A 24,723-nucleotide genomic window follows, 5' to 3' on the forward strand; every position below is an offset into this window, starting at 1 on the left:
CTTTGCTTTCCTAACTGCCTGTGTATATTTGTTCCTAACTTCCCTGAAAAGTTGCATATCATGGGGGCTTTTCGATGCTAATGCAGAACGCCACAGGATGTTTTTGTGCTGGTCATGGGCAGACAGGTCTGGAGTGAACCAAGGACTATATATATTCCTAGTTCTACATTTTTTGAATGGAGCATGCTTATTTAAGATGGTGAGGAAGGCACTTTTAAAGAATAACCAGGCATCCTCTACCGACGGGATGAGGTCAATGTCATTCCAGGATACCCCGGTGTCACACCCTGACCATAGTTTGCTTTGTATGTTTATATGTTTTGTTTGGTCAGGGTGTGATCTGAGTGGGCATTCTATGTTGGATGTCTAGTTTGTCTGTTTCTGTGTTTGGGCCTGATATGGTTCTCAATCAGAGGCAGGTGTTAGTCGTTGTCTCTGATTGGGAACCATATTTAGGTAGCCTGTTTTGTCATTGTGGGTTGTGGGTGATTATTTATGTTAGTTGCTTGTGTCAGCATAGTTCGCATTATAGCGTCAAGGTCGTTATTCGTTTATTGTTTTGTATTCAGTGGTCAGTGCTTTCATTAATTAAAACATCATCATGAACACATACCACGCTGCATCTGGAGTTTTTCTCCTACAACTGTAGCTACCAATTGGATACCATGAAATTGGGGAGAAAAGGAGGTACAAAAATAAGTAAATGAAATAAAAAATGCGTTCTCCTACAGGGACAGGCGGAGAAGAAACCTTTTGTCTAAGAGTCTGTGTTAAAGACCCAGTGCAGTCAAGAACATGATTTCCTGTGTTTTTTATATATATACTTCTACACTATGAGGTGTAAGAGCTGTTTGAAAAGACAGCCTGAAATGTCGGCCTGTTTTGGTGGGATGGAGTTTTGGCCTGCCTGGTGACATCACCAGAAGTAAATGGGTTAATAGACCAATAAGAAAGAGAGTTCCAAACCTCACATCTAGTTTCCAGTTTCCCCTTCCCCACTCAGACCACTCCCAGACAGTCTTAGCTAAATTATTTCTTGAGAAATTGCTCTTTGCTAAGAAGCTATTCTTGTTTCTTGGTACTTTTTGGTACTTAAATTGTTACCCAGAAATAATTTGATATTGAGATGAAAACGGCTCTGCTCCTGCTGAGCAGTAAGGGATAATCCTGGCCATCTCTCCCCAATCTGGGAGCATCATACCAGGCCAGCTAGGCCTGGCTGTAACACACACAGAGCACCAGACATGCTGGCGCTAAAAACCTCTCTCCCTGGCTTGGTGATAAAAAAAAACATGGGGCCACCAGGGAGTTGCCATGGGAACAGGACCCCCCCCCCCCCCCCCCCCCCCCCCCCCCTATTCACCAGATCGACCTCCCTCCCTCCCCTTGCAGCCAGGAAAAGTCTCCACCAATCACTAACTCTGAATGTCGCATACGTTACACGCCAATCAAAATTAACCATGGATGTTAAAATGTAGATCGGAGATGATGACGCTGTGGCATATTGTGGGCAGTTGTTTGAGGTCAGAGCTACCCACCACCCCTGGGCTAGGACTGACCAGGACTGACCCTGCAGGCCAGAGGGGACACCCAGAGGGACTTGCAGGGGCCGAGGGTGGGAGCGTGGAGTCAAGAGGGACAGTATCTTACCTCTGACCTGCCAGTCCCTATCTGTCTAACATTCCTCCCTCAGACCAACCCCTGATATTCCAGCCTACACAGCCTCAGTGGGAGGGAGGGAGGGAGGGACAGTATCTTACCTCTGACCTGCCAGTCCCTATCTGTCTAACATTCCTCCCTCAGACCAACCCCTGATATTCCAGCCTACACAGCCTCAGTGGGAGGGAGGGAGGGAGGGACAGTATCTTACCTCTGACCTGCCAGTCCCTATCTGTCTAACATTCCTCCCTCAGACCAACCCCTGATATTCCAGCCTACACAGCCTCAGTGGGAGGGAGGGAGGGAGGGGCACTGTCCACATTATAATGTTATCACTGTTTTTATAACTGTGTTAAAACCTGTTAAGGATCCTACCCTTTTTGATTGGCTTGGAGCTGATCCATGTGAGTGTAGGTTTAGTACCTGATATACCACGGCTGTCAGCCAATCAGCATTCAGGGCTCGAACCACCCAGTTTATAATACCCTGATAACCCGTGTGACCTTCTGTCTAATAATCGTCCCATGAACGACTCAATCCCTCCTCCAATCACTCCTATTCATAATGGGCTAACTATATCATTAAACATTGTTTTATCTATGGATGTAATGTAGTAGGGATATTATTGGGGTTAAAAATGAACAACTAAGGTATATCCTCAATAGTACGCAAGTTGCATCGTTTTTACTACTGTAGGGTAGGTTCCCTCGATTACATTTCAAAGTAAAGGTTTACTCGCTCTCTTTTTAGATGGAACAGATAACAAGCACATTAACAAACAGTCCACATCCTCCCGGCAGCTCCAGATATAGCCCAGTCTGTTAATCCAGGCAGGCAGAGGGGAGAGAAACAGGAGAACAGAAAAGGCTGCTGCGATCTCCAGGAAGGTTTCTACAGACTACTGTAGACTACTGACAACTGTGTCCTAGTCTACAGAAGCAAGACCAGTCATGCAGACAGGAGAGAGGGGAAGAGGGTAATATATGAGAGGAGAGCGGAGGGGGGAGAAGAAGACAGGAAAGAGAGAGGGGAGGAGAGGGAAGGAGAGAGGGGAGGAGAGGGAAGGAGAGAAAATAATGAGAGGGGAGGAAAGGGGAAAGAGAGAGGGGAGGAGAGGGAAGGAGAGAAAAGGAAAAAGAGAGGAGATGGGAGGGGAGGGGGGAGAAGAGGAGAGAGGAGATGGGAGGGGGGAGGAGAGGAAAGAGAGAGGAGATAGGGGGGGTCGAGAGGAGGGGGAGGGGAAAGAGAGAGGAGAAGGGGAAGAGGAATGAGAGAGGAGAGGGGAGGGGGAGGAATGAGAGAGGAGAGGGGAGGGGGATGAAAGAGAGAGGAGAGGGGAGAACAAAGAGAGAGGAGAAGGGAGGATAGAGAGAGGAGAGGGGAGGAAAGAGAAGGGAAGAGAGAGGAGAGGGGAGAAAAGGGGAGGAGAGGAAAGGAAAGAGAGAGGGAAGGGGAAAGAGAGAGGAAAGGGGAGGGGGAGGAGAGGAAAGAGAGAGGAGATGGGGGAGCGAGAGGAGGGGGAGGGGAAAGAGAGAGGAGAAGGGGAAGAGGAATGAGAGAGGAGAGGGGAGGGGGAGGGGGAGGAAAGAGAGAGGAGAGGGGAGGAAAGAGAAGGGAAGAGAGAGGAGAAGGGAGGATAGAGAGAAGAGAGGGGAGGAAAGAGAAGGGAAGAGAGAGGAGAGGGGAGAAAAGGGGAGGAGAGGAAAGGAAAGAGAGAGGGGAGGGGGAGGAGAGGAAAGAGAGAGGGGTGGGGGAGGAGAGGAAAGAGAGAGGAGAGGAGGTGGAAGAGAGAGGCAGGGTGATGGGCTATATAGGTCATAAGCCAGGTATTCATTAGTGGAGGGGAGATTGCTACTCCCAGGGAAGTGGACACTGTGACCTTCAGCCTTCCCTCTCTTCTTCTGAGGTGGAGTGTATAACAAGACTACCAATCACAGTTACGCTGGAATTGCAACTACACAGCCGAATGGTCTTTATATTTCATCAAACTTGTATTCCTCACATGCTTCAACTCAGGGTTGGTTCTATATAGCTAATGTCTGATTCTGTGCATGATAACTACAGCTTGTATTCCTCACATGCTTCAACTCAGGATTGGTTCTATATAGCTAATGTCTGATTCTGTGCATGATAACTACAGCTTGTATTCCTCACATGCTTCAACTCAGGGTTGGTTCTATATAGCTAATGTCTGATTCTGTGCATGATAACTACAGCTTGTATTCCTCACATGCTTCAACTCAGGATTGGTTCTATATAGCTAATGTCTGATTCTGTGCATGATAACTACAGCTTGTATTCCTCACATGCTTCAACTCAGGGTTGGTTCTATATAGCTAATGCCTGATAACTACAGCTTCTAGACTGTGATTGCTCCCAAAACAGCGATTGGGGAATAGTATGGAATTAGTGAGGGAGAGAATGGTGGGTTGAAATAGAGAGAGAGAGAGAGAGAAGAGATAGTGGGCACCAAAGCAATTAAAAACTGGTTAAAATGTGCTACCCAGGGGCCTGTAGTCATTACTGGAGAGGAGAGCAGCAGCATCAGTGCTGCCAGCCTGGCAGAGAGAGACAGAGAGACAGTAACAGACAGAGACAGAGAGAGACAGAGAGACAGTAACAGACAGACAGAGAGATATACATTAACAGACAGAGACAGAGAGAGACAGAGAGAGACAGATAGACATTAACAGACAGACAGAGAGAGACAGAGAGAGACAGATAGACATTAACAGACAGACACAGAGAGAGACAGTAACAGAGAGAGACAGAGAGTGACAGAAAGAGACAGAGAGTGACAGAAAGAGACAGAGAGTGACAGAAAGAGACAGAGGGTGACAGAGAGTGACAGAGAGTTACATATATGCTTGCTTTATCGACTTCCAAAAAGCATTTGATTATATTTGGCATGCAGGACTGTTCTACAAAGTTATTGAAAGTGGTGTAGCGGGTAAAACATATGACATAATTAAATCAATGTATACTGGCAAAACGTGCAGCATTAAAATTGGCAAGAAAATAACAGAATTCTTTAACCAGGGCGTGGCCTTCGCCAGGGTTGCAATCTGAGCCCTGCACAATATTTACATCAACTGAATTGGCCACTATTCTAGAAAAATCATCAGCCCCTGGTGTTAGTCTCCACAATTCAGAGGTTAAATACCTACTCTTTGCAGATGACCTATGCCTGCTGTCACCCACAGCACATGGCCTACAGCAGAGCCTGGACCTGCTAGAGCAGTACTGCCAGACCTGGGCCCTGGCAGTAAACCCCAAAAATACTAAAATATTGATTTTCCAGAGAAGTTCCAGATCTCAGGGAATTAGACCAAAGTTCTCAATTGGTACAAAATACATAGAGTACTGCACACACTACAATTACTTAGGTTTAAATATATAGAGTCCTGCACACACTACAATTACTTAGGTTTAAAAATAAGCTCAACTGGACACTTTAATGATGCAGTGAATGAGCTGAGAGAGAAAGCACGCGGGGCGTTCTATGCCATTAAAAAACAAATTCAAATTGAAATACCTATTAACATTAGGCTAAAACTAATTGAATATGTCATTGAACTAACTTACGGCAGTGAGGTGTGAGATCCACTTGCAAAACAAGATTTCACCAAATGGGACAAACACCCCATTGAAACCCTGCATGCAGAGTTCTGTAAGATTCTCCTACATGTCCAGAGGAAAACTACAAACAATGCATGCAGGGCAGAATTAGGCCAATATCCACTAATAATAAAAACTCAAAAAATAGCAATTCAGTTTTGGAAACATCTAAAATACAGTGACCCCCTCTCATATCATTACCAAGCCCTGCAATGCCAAGAGCTGAGCAAAGAAAAGAGTCCCCTCATCCAGCTGGTCCTGGGGCTGAGTTCCCAAACCTGTTCTACTAACACACTGAAGCCTCAGTCCCCTCATCCAGCTGGTCCTGGGGCTGAGTTCACTAACCTGTTCTACTAACACACTGAAGCCTCAGTCCCCTCATCCAGCTGGTCCTGGGGCTCAGTTCCCAAACCTGTTCTACTAACACACTGAAGACTCAGGACCAGAACATCCAATCAATCAGAATAAACCAAATTACAACACAATTAAAACCAAACTACATTGCTTATTGGGAAACACAAACACAAAGCAAAATGCAGTGTTATCTGGTCTTAAATCGACAGTTCACCGTGGCAAACTATTTGACCATGGTTACTGGTCAAAACCTTAGAAAAACCTTGACAAAGTACAGGCTCAGTGAGCACAGTCTTGCCATTGAGAAGGGTAGACACAGGAAAACCTGGCTCCCTGTAGAGGAAAGGCTGTGCAACCACTGCACAACAGCAGAACCTGAGACAGAGCTGCATTTCCTGACAAATTGTCAAAACTATAAAACAATTAGAGATTGTCATTTCCCCAAATTTGAAACCCTTATGCAAGGTTTCAAAGCCCTCTCTGATGAGAGTAGGCTACGCGTCCTGTTGGGGGAGGACTCAGAGAACTGTGGGTTGGCAGCGCACTACATTGCTGCCTGCCATAACCTGCACATGTCCTCTACTGTGTGCTTATTTCACCCATGCAGCTACAGTATAGCTGCTCCCTGAAGACACAGACAGACAGACAGACAGACAGACAGACAGACAGACAGACAGACAGACAGACAGACAGACAGACAGACAGACACCTACAGTACCAGTCAAAAGTGTAGACACACCTACTCATTCAAAGGTTTTTCTTTATTTGTACTTTTCTACATAGTAGATGTCACACCCTGACCATAGAGAGCCCTTGTTTCTCTATGGTGTTGTGGGTCAGGGCATGACTAGGGGGTATTCTAGTTTATAATTTCTATGTTGTGTTCTAGTTTATATTTTCTATGTTGATGTTTTGTATGATTCCCAATTAGAGGCAGCTGGTAATCGTTGTCTCTAATTGGGATCATTTTTAAGTAGCTATTTTTCCCACCTGTATTTATGGGATATTGTTTTGTGTTTGTGCACCACGTAGTCACGTTTCGTTGTTCGTTTATTGTTTTGCTGAAGTTTCACTTGGAAATAAAGATGTGGAACTCTATGTACGCTGCGCCTTGGTCCCGTTCTTACGACAACCGTGACAGTAGAATTATAGTGAAGACATCAGAACTATGACATAACACATATGGAATCATGTAGTAACCAAAAAAGTATTAAACAAATCAAAATGTATTTTATATTCTTCAAAGTAGCCACCCATTGCCACTTTTTACAAGTACCGTATATCCTTCTGACTCCATGGTACACATTAATCTGTGGCCACCACACTGATCTACTAGTAGCCTGAATAAGCACAGGGCTGATTTGAAACTAGAAAATATAAGATCAGTAGAACACACGATGAAAAATGAGGGGCATGGTGTCCTCTCATCCAGGAAATGTTTTAGATTGAGGAAGTGGGTCACAACTGTGTGTAAGGGTCTACCTTCACACTCTGTTTAGAGTAATTGTTTTTTTTCTGGCACTGGAGATTGTTGAGATTTGCTATTGGTCTATTTCTTTGCTGGCTTTTCTCCCACTTCTCATGGAGACTCTTCAGGTAGGCTCGCTTCATATAAATGGCTCCAGAGAAGTGGGAAAGAGGAGTGTGTTGGGTGAATATGTAAAACCCCAAAAAGTACAGATGTTGTTTCTGCAGGAGATGCATAGTGATGTGGTGAATGAAGTCGATTGGGGGATCTGGTGGAAAGGGTCAAGTGTGCTGAGCCATGGAATAAATGTTCTCTCATCCTCAGAGGCTAGGAGAGTATTGGGGGAACTAGAGCGTTGTATTAGTGAGATAGAGGTAGAGATGGTGGGGCAAGGCAATGTAGGTCTCCAGGATAATTTAGCTGAACTACATAGGGACCTGGGCAATTTCATCCAGGTTAAAGCAAAGGGAACACTTGTAAGAGCTAGGTTATCCATGCTCAAGAAGATGGATGCTCCTTATTCTTTGGTTTGGATATGGCTGTCGGATGGGCAGGTGACCTGTGGTGGGGGACTGTGGCGTTTAATACTGAGTTTGTATAGGGCAGAATTGCATGATCCTATGTGTGCTCAGGTTTTGTTTGCAGAACTCCCTAAACTCTCTCTGGCACAGAGGGATAAAATGGACATTCCTCTGTTGTCCCATGAACTGGCAGAGGCCGTAACCCAGGTAACTCCCGGTGGACTCGATGGATTCCCAGTGGAGTTTTTGAAAAAATAATTGGACTGGACTTCCTTTGCGTGTACCATGAGTGCGTTTGGTAGAAGAGTTACCAATGAGCTGACGTGGGGCGGTTCTGACTCTCCTGCCCAAGGAAGGGGACTTGTGTGAACTTAAGAACTGGAGGCCTGTGGTATTACTCTGTGCTGACAACAAGGTATTTGCCAAGGTCCTCTCTAACAGACTGAAGTCCCATCTGGACTTATAGTACATAAGGACCAAACATATTGTGTACGGGACACTCAATTACAGACAACCTGTTCTTAATCAGGGACATGTGTCTAATGTTTGTTTATTTAACCTTTATTTAACCAGTTAGGTTAGTTATTTCAACTTTATTTCACCAGGTAGGTTAGTTGAGAACAAGTTCTCATTTACTACTGCGACCTGGCCAAGATAAAGCAGAGCAGTGCGACATAAACAACAACAAAGAGTTACACATGGAATAAACAAATGTACAGTCAATAACACAATAGAAAAAAAGAGTCTATATACAGTGTGTGCAAATGGCGTGAGGTAAAGCAATAATTAGAACATAGTAGTGGAGTAATTACAATTTAGCAGATTAACACGAGTTATAGATGAGCAGATTATGATGTGCAAGTAGAAATACTGGTGTGCAAAAGAGCAGAAAAGTAAATAAAAACAATATGGGAATGAGGTAGGTAGATTGGATGGGCTATTTATAGATGGACTATGTACAGCTGCAGCGATTGGTTAGCTGCTCAGATATCTGATGTTTAAAGTTAGTGAGGGAAATATAAGTCACCAGCTTCAGCTATATTTGCCATTCGTTCCAGTCATTGGCAGCAGAGAACTGGAAGGCGGCCAAAGGAGGTGTTGGCTTTGGGGATGACCAGTGAGATATACCTGCTGGAGCGCGTGCTACGGGTGGGTGTTGTTATCATGACCAGTGAGCTGAGATAAGGCGGAGCTTTACCTAGCAAAGACTTATAGATTACCTGGAGCCAGTATGTAGCGAGGGCCAGCCGGACTAGAGCATACAGGTTGCAGTGGTGGGTAGTATAAGGGGCTTTGGTGACTAAATTGATGGCACTGTGATGGACTGCATCCAGTTTGCTGAGTAGAATGTTGGAGACTATTTTGTAAATGGCATCGCTGAAGTCGAGGATCGGTAGGATAGTCAGTTTGACGAGGGAATGTTTGGCGGCATGAGTGAAGGAGGCTTTGTTGCGAAATAGGAAGCCGATTCCAGATTTAATGTTGGATTGGAGATGTTTAATATGAGTCTGGAAGGAGAGTTTACAGTCTAGCCAGACACCTAGGTATTTGTAGTTGTCCACATATTCTAAGTCAGAACCGTCCAGAGTAGTGATGCTAGTCGGGCGGGCGGGTGCGGGCAGCGAACGGTTAAAAAGCATGCATTTGGTTTTACTAGCGTTTAAGAGCAGTTGGAGGCCACAGAAGGAGTGTTGTATGGCATTGAAGCTCGTCTGGAGGTTAGTTAACAGTGTCCAAAGAAGGGCCAGATGTATACAGAATGGTGTCATCTGTGTAGAGGTGGATCAGGGAATCACCCGCAGCAAGAGCAACATCGTTGATATATACAGAGAAAAGAGTCGGCCCGAGAATTGAACCCTGTGGTACCCCCATAGACTGTCTGAGGTCCGGACAACAGGCGTGTCTGATTTGACACACTGAACTCTGTCTGAGAAGTAGTTGGGGAACCAGGCGAGGCAGTCATTTGTGAACTTTGGACTGGTCTCTTTAGACAAAGAGAATGCTTTTGATAGAGTGGGAGAATCTGTTTAATGTGATGTCTGTTTGGGTTTGGGGAAAAGTTTTGGCCTGTGTGAAGATGTGTATGCTGGGGCGTCATGTATGCTCAAGGTGGGAGGGGGGCTCAGTAGGCCAGTCTGGGTGAGACATTAGACAAGGATGCCTTCTATCGGGGCAGTTATATACACTAGCCATTGAGCCACACTCCCTATGCAGGAGACTGCAGGGAGGGGGTCAGGAAGAACTGGGAGGGGCTGTCACTGACAGTGGTGTCAAGACCGGCCAGGTGGAGGTGGTTCCTGTCCCAAGTGTCATATAGAGGGAGTGTGAGCAGGGTGGCTGCATTCTGACTAAAGGCGGCACAGAGACTGCTGTACCCTACTGATGTTGGCTGGAGGGTAACAGCATGCACACTGCTGAGGAGAGCTGGCGGATTAAGGTTGAGCCGGCAGCTATTCATCATGAGGCTGGAGAGGCTGAGTGCATCAGGTCTCTCAGATTTTTCCTCTGTGGTGCTGAGGGCCTGGCAGCTGTTAAGGCCCACATGAGAAGGGGGTGTGGAGCCTGGGCAACCCAGCCAGCCTTTTGAGATCAGTCCAGTCTGCCGACAAGTTGGAATGTCTGCGTGAGAGGTTTGGGGTGGAGTTTACTGTCAGGATGTTTATAATGGGTTGCAGCTATTCGAATAAGGAAAAGGCCAAATGTGTGTGTGGTTGAATTTTGTTTGCTCAGGCAAAGTTGGCTATTTGGCTAACAAGGGGGAACAGGGTCAAAGGTGGTGTCAAAGGTGGGAGGATAACAGACCCTTTACTATTATTTATTTTACGTGATGATACAAGGCGCATACATAAATATTTTTTTAAATGTTTTCTTTCACAGTGATAGCGACTCCGACTGGGAGCCCCCGGTGCCATGGTGCCCATCCCCCACCCTGCGGTCTCCGGCTCCACACCTACCTCCGCCCGGCCATCTAGAGGTGTGAAGACACTGACAAAGAAGCGGGGGAAGGGAAGTGTGAAACCTGCTGGCAGAGAGGTAGAGGGGCAATGGCACTCTGTGCTGGAGGGGGATGTGGAGCCACGTCCTCCAATATTCCGACCAAAAAGGCCACCAGGACCTCAGCTGGACATGGCCTCAAAATACAGCCCCATGCAACTTTTTCAACTGTTTATCACCCCGTCAGTTGTTGATTCCCTGGTGTCTAATACAAACAAGTACGGGGCTAAGAAGCAAGCAGGAAAGAAAGAGGCATGGAAGCCCATTTCCATGTCAGACCTTTTCTGCTACAGTACCTTTCGCTGGTGAAGTTAAAAACCCTCAAGGATTACTGGAAAACATCCCCTCTATCAACTGCCTTTCCCCCCCACTGTCATGTCCTCTACAAGGTTTCTAAATATCTCACGGGCGCTTCACATCAGTGACCCAAAAGTTGATGAGGACAATGACAGGACGAGAGGCACCGCAAGGTTTGACAGGCTCTGCAAAGTCAAACCTCTCTACCCCAGCATGGTTGAGGCCTGCAAGACCCATTTTCAGCCTGCCCAGAACTTGTCCATAGATGAGAGGATGGTAGCCTCAAAGGCCAGAATTGGCCTAAAACAATACATGCGTCACAAACCAACAAAATGGGGTTACTAGCGGTTTGTTTTGGCTGATTCTGTGTGTGCATACACGTGCAATTTGTTTGTTTGAGGGGAAAAGCAGTTTTGCGACTGGTAAGGGACTCGGTTATGATCCCGTCATGGAGTTATTGGATTTTCAACTGCTGGGGAAGGGCTACAAACTTTTTGTGGACAACTTCTACACAAGCCTGTTCACAGACCTGAGGAAGCTGGATGTGTGGGCTTGTGGCACCATTCGGACCAACAGAATGGGCTTTCCGAAGACAAAGGTGAACGACATGCCTAAGCGGGCTGAGCGGGGTACCATGCGATGGATCCGTGAAGATGGGCTGCTGTTTGTGAAGTGGATGGATACCAGAGAGGTGATGTGATGTGCTCCACTATCCACAAGTCCTTCAGTGGTGATCACGTCGTCAGGCGTGTGAAGGACGCTACTGGGGCATGGACCACCAAAAATGTCCCCATTCCTGCAGCTATCAAGGACTACAACAAGGGCATGGGAGGTGTAGACTTATCAGACGTACTGATAGGGTACTACAATGTTCTCCATAAGACAAAGAAACGGTACAAGACATTGTTTTATCATTTCATTGACATTGCTCTGGTGAATTCCTTCATCTTGCAGAAGGAAATGGTTAAGAGCTGTGGACTGCCCCCCCCATCTCACAGCTAGCCTTCAGGGAGCTGCTCATCCGGGAGCTTGCTGGCTATAGCACTAAGTCCACTGCATCACCTTCTGCCCCCTCTACCTCTGCCCCCTCTACTCCTGCCACCAGGGGTGTTCATATGCCAAAGTTCATAACTGCAGGCATGAATGTGCCTCAGGGCCAAAAGGGCACAGCATGGATGCGTCGTTGTGTTCTTTGTCACATGAAGTCGCACATCACGTGCACCACTTGTTCGGTTTACCTCTGCTTTACAGCAGAAAGAGACTGCATGGGGACATGGCACCAGCAGCAAAATATTGTGTAGAGGACTGAGGGTCTTCCAAAGGGTCTACCCCTGTTTTTTTTTGTATATGTATTTAAAAAATATTTTTTTAAATATTTTTGTATGTTAGCTTTTTGATATGTTGTATATAGTTATATCATTTCACCAATTTGGCCACTTGGGTACATTTGGGCAACTTGTGTGGGACACCTGGGTGACTTCATGCTAAATGTCATATAGCTCACCCATTCCTGAAGTTATCAGCCTGAAACTTTGCACAACTACAGGTGCCCTCTTGTGTTCTCCATCTAAATGATCCCCAGCATCCTATCTGACTGTTTGGCTATTCTAGTACATGTGAAAGATGATACTGCAACAATAAAAAAACAGAAAACGTATGCTCTTTTTTTCTCTTTTCTTCCACCAGATCTACTGTGTTATATTCTCCTCCAATCAAATAACATTTCCACAAACATCAAAATGTTTCCATTCCAATGATACCAATAATCTGCATATCCTTACTTCTGGGCCTGAGCTAAAGGCAGTTCGATTTGAGAAGGGATGCAGCCATTAGAAGTTAATGGGATTGTCTCTGTGTGACTTAGGGTAGAATTGGAGCTCTATAAAATGATAAACAGTGTGGAGCTGTTTCAGGAGATATGGTGTGTCACGTGGGGGGGCCATCGGTACAGCTGGAGAAGATGGGTTGGATATACAGGTAGTAGAAGTGGTGTGGTTGTGATGTGGGGTAAAGGGCAAGGTGATTGTGCAGCACATGTTAAGGGCGTGTACTGGAGGCGAAGTCAGGTGCAGGAGAGCAGAGTGTAGTTGACGGGCGCACTTTTTATTCCGGTCCAAACGAAAGCACATAAAACGTGCCCAAAACACAGAACACAAAAGTCTCGCGGGTAACAATACCCACAACATCAAAACAATTTCACACAAAGACATGGAGGGAACAGAGGACTAAATACATTGTGGGATTAGGGAATGAAAACCAGGTGTGTATGGAAACAAGACAAAACAAATGGACATATGAAAAATGGAGCGGCGATGTCACGGTTGTTGAAAAGGTTGGACCAAGGCGCAGCGTGTGAGTGTAACGGCTAGCTTAGTTAGCGGTGTTGCTAGTGTAACGGATGTGAAACGGCTAGCTTAGTTAGCGATGCGCGCTAAATAGCGTTTCAATCGGTGACGTCACTTGCTCTGAGACCTTGAAGTAGTAGTTCCCCTTGCTCTGCAAGGGCCGCGGCTTTTGTGGAGCGATGGGTAACGATGCTTCGTGGGTGACTGTTGTTAATGTGTGCAGAGGGTCCCTGGTTCGCGCCCAGGTATGGGCGAGGGGACGGTCTAAAGTTATACTGTTACACGAGTTCCACAACATTTATTTAAGTGAAACTTTCAAACAAAAACAAGCAACAAAACGCGACGTACGTGGTGCAACAAGCACAAACAATACCCCACAACCCAGGTGGGAACAATACCCCACAACCCAGGTGGGAACAATACCCCACAACCCAGGTGGGAACAATACCCCACAACCCAGGTGGGAACAATACCCCACAACCCAGGTGGGAACAATACCCACAACCCAGGTGGAAACAATATCCCACAACCCAGGTGGAAACAATATCCCACAACCCAGGTGGAAACAATATCCCACAACCCAGGTGGGAACAATATCCCACAACCCAGGTGGAAACAATATCCCACAACCCAGGTGGAAACAATATCCCACAACCCAGATGGAAACAATATCCCACAACCCAGGTGGGAACAATATCCCACAACCCAGGTGGAAACAATATCCCACAACCCAGGTGGAAACAATATCCCACAACCCAGGTGGAAACAATATCCCACAACCCAGGTGGAAACAATATCCCACAACCCAGGTGGAAACAATACCCCACAACCCAGGTGGGAACAATACCCCACAACCCAGGTGGGAACAATATCCCACAACCCAGGTGGAAACAATATCCCACAACCCAGGTGGGAACAATATCCCACAACCCAGGTGGAAACAATACCCCACAACCCAGGTGGAAACAATATCCCACAACCCAGGTGGAAACAATATCCCACAACCCAGGTGGAAACAATACCCCACAACCCAGGTGGAAACAATATCCCACAACCCAGGTGGAAACAATATCCCACAACCCAGGTGGAAACAATATCCCACAACCCAGGTGGAAACAATATCCCACAACCCAGGTGGAATCAATATCCCACAACCCAGGTGGAAACAATATCCCACAACCCAGGTGGAAACAATACCCCACAACCCAGGTGGGAACAATATCCCACAACCCAGGTGGAAACAATATCCCACAACCTAGGTGGAAACAATATCCCACAACCCAGGTGGAAACAATATCCCACAACCCAGGTGGAAACAATATCCCACAACCCAGGTGGAAACAATATCCCACAACCCAGGTGGAAACAATACCCCACAACCCAGGTGGAAACAATATCCACAACCCAGGTGGAAACAATATCCCACAACCCAGGTGGAAACAGTATCCCACAACCCAGGTGGAAACAATATCCCACAACCCAGGTGGAAACAATATCCCACAACCCAGGTGGAAACAATATCCCACAACCCAGGTGGAAACAATATCCCACAACCCAGGTGGAAACAATATCCCACAATCCAGGTGGAAACAATATCCCACAACCCAGGTGGAAACAATACCCCACAACCCAGGTGGGAACAATATCCCACAACCCAGGTGGAAACAATATCCCATAACCCAGGTGGAAACAATATCCCTCAACCCAGGTGGGAACAATATCCCACAACCCAGGTGGAAACAATATCCCATAACCCAGGTGGAAACAATATCCCTCAACCCAGGTGGGAACAATGGAGAACTTACGTATGATCCCCAATTAGAGACAACGATAATCAGCTGCCTCTAATTGGGAACCATACCAAGTACACCAACATAGAAATAGGAAAACTAGAACACCCCCCTAGTCACACCCTGACATACAACACCAAGGGCTCTCTATGGTCAGGGTGTGACAGGTGATGGCTAGAAAGCCGGTGACGCCGAACGCCGCCCGAACAAGGAGAGGAGCCGACTTCGGCAGAAGTCATGACAGCACAGGGGATATTTGTTTTTTAAAGGGGGGGTGGTGAGGTTGTATCATTAAAGAAAGACAAAGTTTTAAAGTGTTTCTCTCGCTCTCCTCCCAGCCAGGCCAGGGGTAAACTACTGGGCACCGACGTCAGTTCAATGTCATAAAAAAATAAAAATTGGTTGAGTTGTCAACTAACGTGAATTAAACATGAAATCAACAAAAAATGTCATCACATTGACTCAACGTTGTCACATTACATTTTTGTTGTTGTTGAAATGACATGGGAACAATGTTGATTCAACCTGTTTTTGCCCAGTGGGGACTGTCTAATCCCCCCAGCCAGCCCTCCATTACAGGCTGCCCGCTTAGCTGTATGTGTCAGGGCTCTGTTTACAGTGAAGAAGAAGAGGCTCCATGGAGGGAGACAGCAGATCAGCCATCGATTGATCAATCAGTCCCGGTCCTCCTCCCACGTCTGCTGCTCCACAGTGATCAGCCAGGACAGAGCCATGACCTGTTCCCCTGTCACTGTCAGCCCCCATCTATGCACAGCAGCACCAGGGGCAGAATGGGGCTTACACCCAAACACTTCCTGCATAGATATGAGACTGTAGAAAGGAGATGTTGGGAGTACTGTAGAGTATGATTTGTCCTCCATTTTGTATCATTATGCAGAGTGAAATGGTTTGGAGATGAAAGTACCCGGCTCTTATAGACATCTCCACTGAGTCATCACCACATACTGTAGCTATATGCCAAGAAGGCTGGACCAGTGTGTGTGTGTGTGTGTGTGTCTATTTCTACATAATGTCTGGCTGCAGACTGGCACAGCTCCCTCCTGCTTATTTATTGTCTCTCCTCCTACCCATTGGCCAACAGATTATTTCCTGGGACGCCCAATATCCCCAGGACAGACAGAGACAGCCATATCCCCAGGACAGACAGACAGACAGCCATATCCCCAGGACAGACAGACAGCTATATCCCCAGGACATACAGAGACAGCCATATCCCCAGGACAGAGAGAGACACTGTGGGCAGGTCCCACAACCACAGCCTCCATTCTAGAGGCACTACTCATACTGTCCTCACAAGTGGAGCATAATGGGAACGCATTTCTTGGCAGACACTGTGTATAGAAATTAATTTTCTCCCTCTCATCCCATTTCACTCCCAGGTCCCAGCAGACTCTTCTCCTATTGCCTAGAGTTTGTTCCAGGATGCTCACTCAAATCTCCGACCATGCTACTAACTAACAAGCGATTGCATTGTCCACAACAGAGATCTGTGGTTCTGCGAGGTTCAAAGCTGCAAACACAAAGGCAAAGAGAGAAGTCTCTACAGGCCCATTTGGAAGAGACTGGCTGATTCATCAGTACGCTTAAGAGATGATCACTTTATACTGTAGAGGATTTCATCTAAACAGAATGTCGATGGCCAACAGAGAATCATTATCCCTTGTTGAGTGCAAACTGCTGAATCAATATTATAAAGTAATTACTTTTATCCCAGGAAGAAATGGTCCTACATAAAAACCTCAGATGGCGAAGCAAAGAGAAGCTGTCTTTTCCATTTATCTGCATTTATACTGTACACATTTATTCTGCATTTATACTGTACACATTTATTCTGCATTTATACTGTACACATTTATTCTGCATTTATACTGTACACATTTATTCTGCATTTATACTGTACACATTTATTCTGCATTTATACTGTACACATTTATTCTGCATTTATACTGTACACATGTATTCTGCATTTATACTTTACACATTTATTCTGCATTTATACTGTACACATTTATTCTGCATTTATACTGTACACATGTATTCTGCATTTATACTGTACACATTTATTCTGCATTTATACTGTACACATCTCGTAATTCAGCAAGCTGAGAGTTTCTCATTCTCTGCTTTTCTGTTTGCCCAAGTTCTTTGCCTGAGGACGACAACGACCCTGCAATCTAAGGCCTTCTCCTGAGACAGATGACCTCCACACCACTGCTCATACACCTGACGTTTGCCTCCTCTGTTCTCTTTACACTCTATATTTTTACAGACCAGCTACACTGACAATGTTAACTGGTACTCCTCCCTCTTTCTATCCAGCCTCTGCAGCGTTCTAAAGGGGAGTACTGGATTAACAAATCTAGAATCCACCCTACTATGACAACTGTAACTATTGTCTTGGAGAGATGAGACCCCCCAGAGAGCCAGAGAGCCACTATGGGCCAATGAGAGGGCCAGTGAGGGCCAGAGTGGGCCAGATGGCCAGTGAGTGTCAGAGTGAGTCAGAGAGAGTCAGATGACCAGTGAGAGCCTGATAGCCAGTCAGAGTCAGTTAGAAGTTTACAGACTAAGAGGCTGATTTGGTTTTGAACCTGCCGACTCCAGGATTCTATATTAGGGATTCTGTTTCCACATGCTCAGTTCTTTCCAGGTGCTCATGTCATGGTATTACCTCACACTGATAGCACATAAAATGGCCGGTTTTCATCCAGCCACTGGCTCCTAGTGTGGGATGATGGCTTGTTTGTTCACCACAAGACTCATCAATGGCCTCTTGTTTGGTGAGGGAAAATCTATTTCATGCATGGGCTGTTGTAACACTACAGGCATCTTGGCATGGCATGTTCCCCAGCTCATCACTGTGTCCTACGTCCCATCCTCCCTCACTGTCTCCCTCCCAGCTAGGACACAACAGACTTACGAAGGACATCCACACAACCCAAGCAAACAACAATGAGTCTATTACAAAATATGTTTTTCCTTCCCAAATTCCATCTCACTCCAACAGTGGGGGGGGGGGGGGGGGGCGAGGTTAGGAAAAACACCTGCTCTCCACCAGCACTACTTAACCCTACACACTACCCACATCACCCACAACCACCAGCCCTACACACCACCCACATCACCCACAACCACCAGCCCTACTTAACCCTACACACCACACACATCACCCACAACCAACCACCAGCCCTACTTAACCCTACACACCACCCACATCACCCACAACCACCTGCCCTACTTAACCCTACACACCACCCACATCACCCACAACCAACCACCAGCCCTACTTAACCCTACACACCACCCACATCACCCACAACCAACCACCAGCCCTACTTAACCCTACACACCACCCACATCACCCACAACCACCAGCCCTACTTAACCCTACACACCACCCACATCACCCACAACCAACCACCAGCCCTACTTAACCCTACACACCACCCACATCACCCACAACCAACCACCAGCCCTACTTAACCCTACACACCACCCACATCACCCACAACCAACCACCATCCCTACTTAACCCTACACACCACCCACATCACCCACAACCAACCACCAGCCCTACTTAACCCTACACACCACCCACATCACCCACAACCACCTGCCCTACTTAACCCTACACACCACCCACATCACCCACAACCACCAGCCCTACTTAACCCTACACACCACCCACATCACCCACAACCACCAGCCCTACTTAACCCTACACACCACCCACATCACCCACAACCAACCACCAGCCCTACTTAACCCTACACACCACCCACATCACTCGCAACCACCAGCCCAGCCCTACACACCACCCACATCCCCCACAGCTGTAGGAGGAGGGGCTCTGAGGAGGGCAGGTCAGCCAGAAGCTGAGGTGTCTGTCTGTCCTGGTGGAGTTGGGGACGTCAGGTTTCAGTCTGCAGCTCTCAGTCTGCAGCTCTCAGTCTGCAGCTCTCAGTCTGCAGCTCTCAGTCTGCACTCACTAGCCTCAGCAGGACACAAAGAAGGAAAGTGTGTGGGTGGACTGCTGCTGCTGCTGGTACTAATAGAGAAAACAGACAACATGAGGAAAATACTGTCGGTAGAGAATGAGAGATACAGAGAGAGAGATACCTTGGGCAGGGAATGAGCGAGAGAGCTACTGTGGACAGGGAATGAGAGAGAGAGAGATAGAGAGAGAGAGAGAGAGTAACCGTGGGCAGGGAATGAGAGAGAGAGAGAGCTACTGTGGGCAGGGAATGAGAGATACTGTGGGCAGGGAAGGAGAGATACTGTGGGCAGGGAATGAGAAATATTGTGGGCAGGGAATGAGAGAGAGAGAGCTACTGTGGGCAGGGAATGAGAGAGAGAGATACTGTGGGCAGGGAATGAGAGATACAGAGAGAGAGATACTGTGGGCAGAGAATGAGAGAGAGAGATACTGTGGGCAGGGAATGAGAGAGATACTGTGGGCAGGGAATGAGAGAGATACTGTGGGCAGGGAATGAGAGAGAAAGACTGTGGGCAGGGAATGAGAGAGAGACTGGGCAGGGAATGAGAGAGAGAGAGACTGTGGGCAGGCAATGAGAGAGAGACTGTGGGCAAGGAATAAGAGAGAGAGACTGTGGGCAGGGAATGAGAGAGAGAATGTGGGCAGGGAATGAGAGAGAGACTGTGGGCAGAGAATGAGAGAGAGAGACTGTGGGCAAGGAATGAGAGAGAGAGACTGTGGGCAGGGAATGAGAGAGAGACTGTGGGCAGGGAATGAGAGGGCGAGACTGTGGGCAGGGGATGAGAGATACAGAGAGAGACTGGGCAGGGACTGTGGGCAGAAAGAGAGAGAGAGACTGTGGGCAGGGAATGAGAGAGAGAGAGACTGGGCAGGGAATGAGAGAGAGAGACTGTGGGCAGGGAAGGAGAGAGAGAGACTGTGGGCAGGGAATGAGAGGGCGAGACTGTGGGCAGGGGATGAGAGATACAGAGAGAGACTGGGCAGAGACTGTGGGCAGAAAGAGAGAGAGAGACTGTGGGCAGGGAATGAGAGAGAGAGAGACTGGGCAGGGAATGAGAGAGAGAGAGACTGTGGGCAGGGAAGGAGAGAGAGACTGTGGGCAGGGAATGAGAGAGAGACTGTGGGCAGGGAATGAGAGATACAGAGAGAGACTGGGCAGGGAATGAGAGAGAGACTGTGGGCATGGACTGTGGGCAGAAAGAGAGAGAGAGACTGTGGGCAGAGAATGAGAGATACAGAGAGAAACTGTGGGCAGGGAATGAGAGAGACTGTGGGCAGGGAATGAGAGAGAGACTGGGCAGGGAATGAGCGATACAGAGAGAAACTGTGGGCAGGGAATGAGAGAGACTGTGGGCAGGGAATGAGAGAGAGACTGTGGGCAGGGAATGAGACAGAGATAGAGACTGTGGGCAGGGAATGAGAGAGAGACTGTGGGCAGGGAATGAGAGTGAGACTGTGGGCTGGGAATGAGAGATACAGAGAGAGACTGGGCAGGGAATGAGAGAGAGACTGTGGGCATGGACTGTGGGCAGAAAGAGAGAGAGAGACTGTGGGCAGAGAATGAGAGATACAGAGAGAAACTGTGGGCAGGGAATGAGAGAGACTGTGGGCAGGGAATGAGAGAGAGAGACTGTGGGCAGGGAATGAGAGAGAGACTGTGGGCAGGGAATGAGTGATACAGAGAGAGACTGGGCAGGGAATGAGAGAGAGACTGTGGGCATGGACTGTGGGCAGAAAGAGAGAGAGAGACTGTGGGCAGAGAATGAGAGATACAGAGAGAAACTGTGGGCAGGGAATGAGAGAGACTGTGGGCAGGGAATGAGAGAGAGACTGGGCAGGGAATGAGAGATACAGAGAGAAACTGTGGGCAGGGAATGAGAGAGACTGTGGGCAGGGAATGAGAGAGAGACTGTGGGCAGGGAATGAGACAGAGATAGAGACTGTGGGCAGGGAATGAGAGAGAGACTGTGGGCAGGGAATGAGAGCGAGACTGTGGGCTGGGAATGAGAGATACAGAGAGAGACTGGGCAGGGAATGAGATAGAGACTGTGGGCAGGGACTGTGGGCAGAAAGAGAGAGAGAGACTGTGGGCAGGGAATGAGAGAGAGACTGTGGGCAGGGAATGAGAGAGAGAGAGTTAGAGAGACAAAGAGACAGAGAGAGAAACTGAACAGATGAAAGAAAGAGGAGAGAGAGGGACGAGAGATCTATAGAGACAGACAGTAAGATAATGAGCATGAAGGAGAAGGGAGATGAAGGGAGATTTATATATGTTGTAGCAAGAAAACGGCAACCACCTTGCTGTGCCCCAGAGCACCCAGGAACGGCTCCTATTGGCTGATACTGGCGGAGAGAGTAACCAGCATCCAAGGCAAGTTGCCCCCTAACACTGTTACCACAGCAACAGCTTGCATAATAAACAAGACCACGTGAGTACCGGCAGTTTGGAAATGGTTTCTGACAATGGAAGGGAATGGCCCACCTCCACCTGCCTATTCTTCTTCTGGCTGCTTCTAGGCACTACAAGTGGCTTCCTTAGGTGAAACACGAGTAGAAAATACCACTCTGAAAATATGAAACACTCATTTATAGGTTTAACAATAAGATAAACCCTACAAGTTGGCAGTTTATCTTGTCTTCATTGTCCTGTCTACCATGAAGAGCTCTCAGCAGGCTTCTCTTGCTATTCCTTTGTTGAGGCTGTGTGCTTTTCTCCTGATGCCTTGAGCAACCCAGGGGGTGTCAGGGAGACAGATTATCTCTCTCTCTCTGATAGCTAATGGTTTCTACTGGGACTGGCAGAGTGCTGCTAGACTGTGGAGGCTAGGGATGTCTAGAGAACAGACACACGGATAGACAGACAGACAGACAGACAGACAGGTGGACGGACAGATGGACAGACAGCTGGATGGAAGGCAGGCAGACGGACAGACAGAAGGGTCTTACCTTGGCAGGTGAAGCACTTGACATGGAAGTGGACATTCTGCACACGAACCACCTCTCCCTTACAGACCTCCCGGCAGCGGAGACAGTGGATGGTCACGGCGCCACGCCCGCTATTGCCGCTCGGGCTGCTTCCGTAGGCGCTGTGCCGGTAAGGCCCTGCTGGAGACCACAGGAGAGAAGAGGTAAGGTCAGAGGTCACACCCGCTGGACACCTACCAAGGCCGGCCCGCTCATTAGGCAGGATTATCCGGTCGCCTATGGCGGCAGATTGACGAAGGCAAAATGTTTTGACCCAGACTCCAACAACAACACATACAACCTCACATAACTCCTCCCCAAAACAATGACAATTTCTCTCAACCAGTGGCACAAAGCTTTTTAGGTGAGTGTTGATGACGCCCTGTGATAAGCAGGGCCCACTTGGTCAAAGGCAGGGGCGGGAACTATTTTTATTCTCCAGGGTGATGTTGGAGAAACTCATTGCTGCAGCTCCACCAGTTTCATATTTATTTTGTACCTAACATAAATCCTGTAGCACATATAGGATATGGCAGAAATAGTATGTGGCCTTTTCTGTAGCCTACAGGTTAGAGATCAAATGGATGACAATGTAATGAGACGGACACTGTTTACATCATGCAGGTTCCTTCGATCAAATAGCCTAACCTAAATGCGAAGTCATGTTAACAAACATATCCTAAAAACTGGACAGGTGGAAGTAAAATGGACAATATGAAATGGACCAATCACAACTGTTGTCCAGGAGTTTCACCCCATTGTCATGATCAGTGGTTTCAAATGGACCAATCACAACTGTTGTCCAGGAGTTTCACCCCATTGTCATGATCAGTGGTTTCAAATGGACCAATCACAACTGTTGTCCAGGAGTTTCACCCCATTGTCATGATCAGTGGTTTCAAATGGACCAATCACAACTGTGATCAGTGGTTTCAAATGGACCAATCACAACTGTGATCAGTGGTTTCAAGTTTGTATCCATCAATTTTGGACAAGCTGATCATAGTGAAAAATAATATACCTCTGCATTTCCCGTTGTGTAAACACAGTGCACATATAATCATAATAACTCCTGATAAAGTTGGGTAGCTGATATTCAGTGCTTAAATTGCCAAATTGATTCATTATAGGAATCAGGACTAATAAACCAATGCAACGGGACGTTTTACAAACAGTGGGCCTTATGAGACAATGTCTTTTTTGGGGTGTTGTACAAATGGTAGGCTTATTTTTTTTAAACTAGGAAAGTCAGTTAAGAACAAATTCTTATTTTCAATGACGGCCTAGGAACAGTGGGGTTAACTGCCTTGTTCAGGGGCAGAATGACAGATTTGTACCTTGTCAGCTCAGGGATTTGACCTTGCAACCTTTCGGTTACTAGTCCAACGCTCTAACCACTAGGCTACTCCATACAGATGGGCATTCATGCAATTCAATTGCACACACGCGCACACACACACACACACACACACACACACACACACACACACACACACACACACACACACACACACACACACACACACACACACACACACACACACACACACACACACACACACACACACACACACACACACACACACACACACACACACACACAACCTCTTTAAGATGAAGCCACCGACCAAAGCTGCCATTAAGAAATGGCACCTTTTGAGAGAGCCAGATAAAGAGTTTCAGTATGGTTGTCAGCGTGACCCTAAATCACAGACAGGGCCATCTTTTAGACCTGCCAATGCAATTAACATGCAGCCGTCAGTGTTGCAGCTGCAAACCACACATTCCTGCAACATCTGCTCTCTGCCGCAGATAACCAGGAGGGCTATTAGGAGGAGAACATGGGTGGGGAGCTGAGGAGGAGAACAGGTGTAGGGGGCTGAGGAGGAGAACAGGGGTAGGGGGCTGAGGAGGAGAACAGGGGTAGGGGGCTGAGGAGGAGAACAGGGGTAGGGGGCTGAGGAGGAGAACAGGGGTAGGGAGCTGAGGAGGAGAACAGGTGTAGGGGGCTGAGGAGGAGAACAGGGGTAGGGAGCTGAGGAGGAGAACAGGTGTAGGGGGCTGAGGAGGAGAACAGGGGTAGGGGAGCTGAGGAGGAGAACAGGTGTAGGGGGCTGAGGAGGAGAACAGGGGTAGGGGGCTGAGGAGGAGAACAGGGGTAGGGGAGCTGAGGAGGAGAACAGGGGTAGGGGGCTGAGGAGGAGAACAGTGGTAGGGAGCTGAGGAGGAGAACAGGTGTGGAAGGCTAAGGAGGAGAACAGGGGTAGGGGGCTGAGGAGGAGAACAGGGGTAGGGGGCTGAGGAGGAGAACAGGGGTAGGGGAGCTGAGGAGGAGAACAGGGGTAGGGGGCTGAGGAGGAGAACAGGGGTAGGGGAGCTGAGGAGGAGAACAGGGGTAGGGGAGCTGAGGAGGAGAACAGGGGTAGGGGAGCTGAGGAGGAGAACAGGGGTAGGGGAGCTGAGGAGGAGAACAGGGGTAGGGGGCTGAGGAGGAGAACAGGGGTAGGGGGCTGAGGAGGAGAACAGGGGTAGGGGAGCTGAGGAGGAGAACAGGGGTAGGGGGCTGAGGAGGAGAACAGGGGTAGGGGAGCTGAGGAGGAGAACAGGTGTGGAAGGCTAAGGAGGAGAACAGGGGTGCAGGTGTTTCTGTCAGGGGTCGACCTCTAGCTCTAGGTCCACATCTTAAACCACAGAA

General features: G+C 47.7%; 1 protein-coding gene across 4 annotated transcripts in view; it reads right to left on the reverse strand.

The window, feature by feature from the left end:
• The window catches only part of LOC110534842 (actin-binding LIM protein 3), a 112,830-nt gene that overhangs the window by 59,984 nt on the left and 28,123 nt on the right, over positions 1-24,723 (reverse strand). For all 4 annotated transcript variants that reach the window (XM_090188922.1, XM_090188921.1, XM_090188920.1 and 1 more), the window contains exon 2: positions 22,011-22,169. In XM_090188922.1, coding sequence (XP_090045048.1) covers positions 22,011-22,169 — 159 coding nt within the window. The remainder of the gene's footprint in view (positions 1-22,010; positions 22,170-24,723) is intronic.

The sequence above is a fragment of the Oncorhynchus mykiss genome, chromosome 10 (assembly GCF_057628025.1).
Source record: "Oncorhynchus mykiss isolate SJ-2025 chromosome 10, ASM5762802v1, whole genome shotgun sequence".
Classification (NCBI taxonomy): domain Eukaryota; kingdom Metazoa; phylum Chordata; class Actinopteri; order Salmoniformes; family Salmonidae; genus Oncorhynchus; species Oncorhynchus mykiss.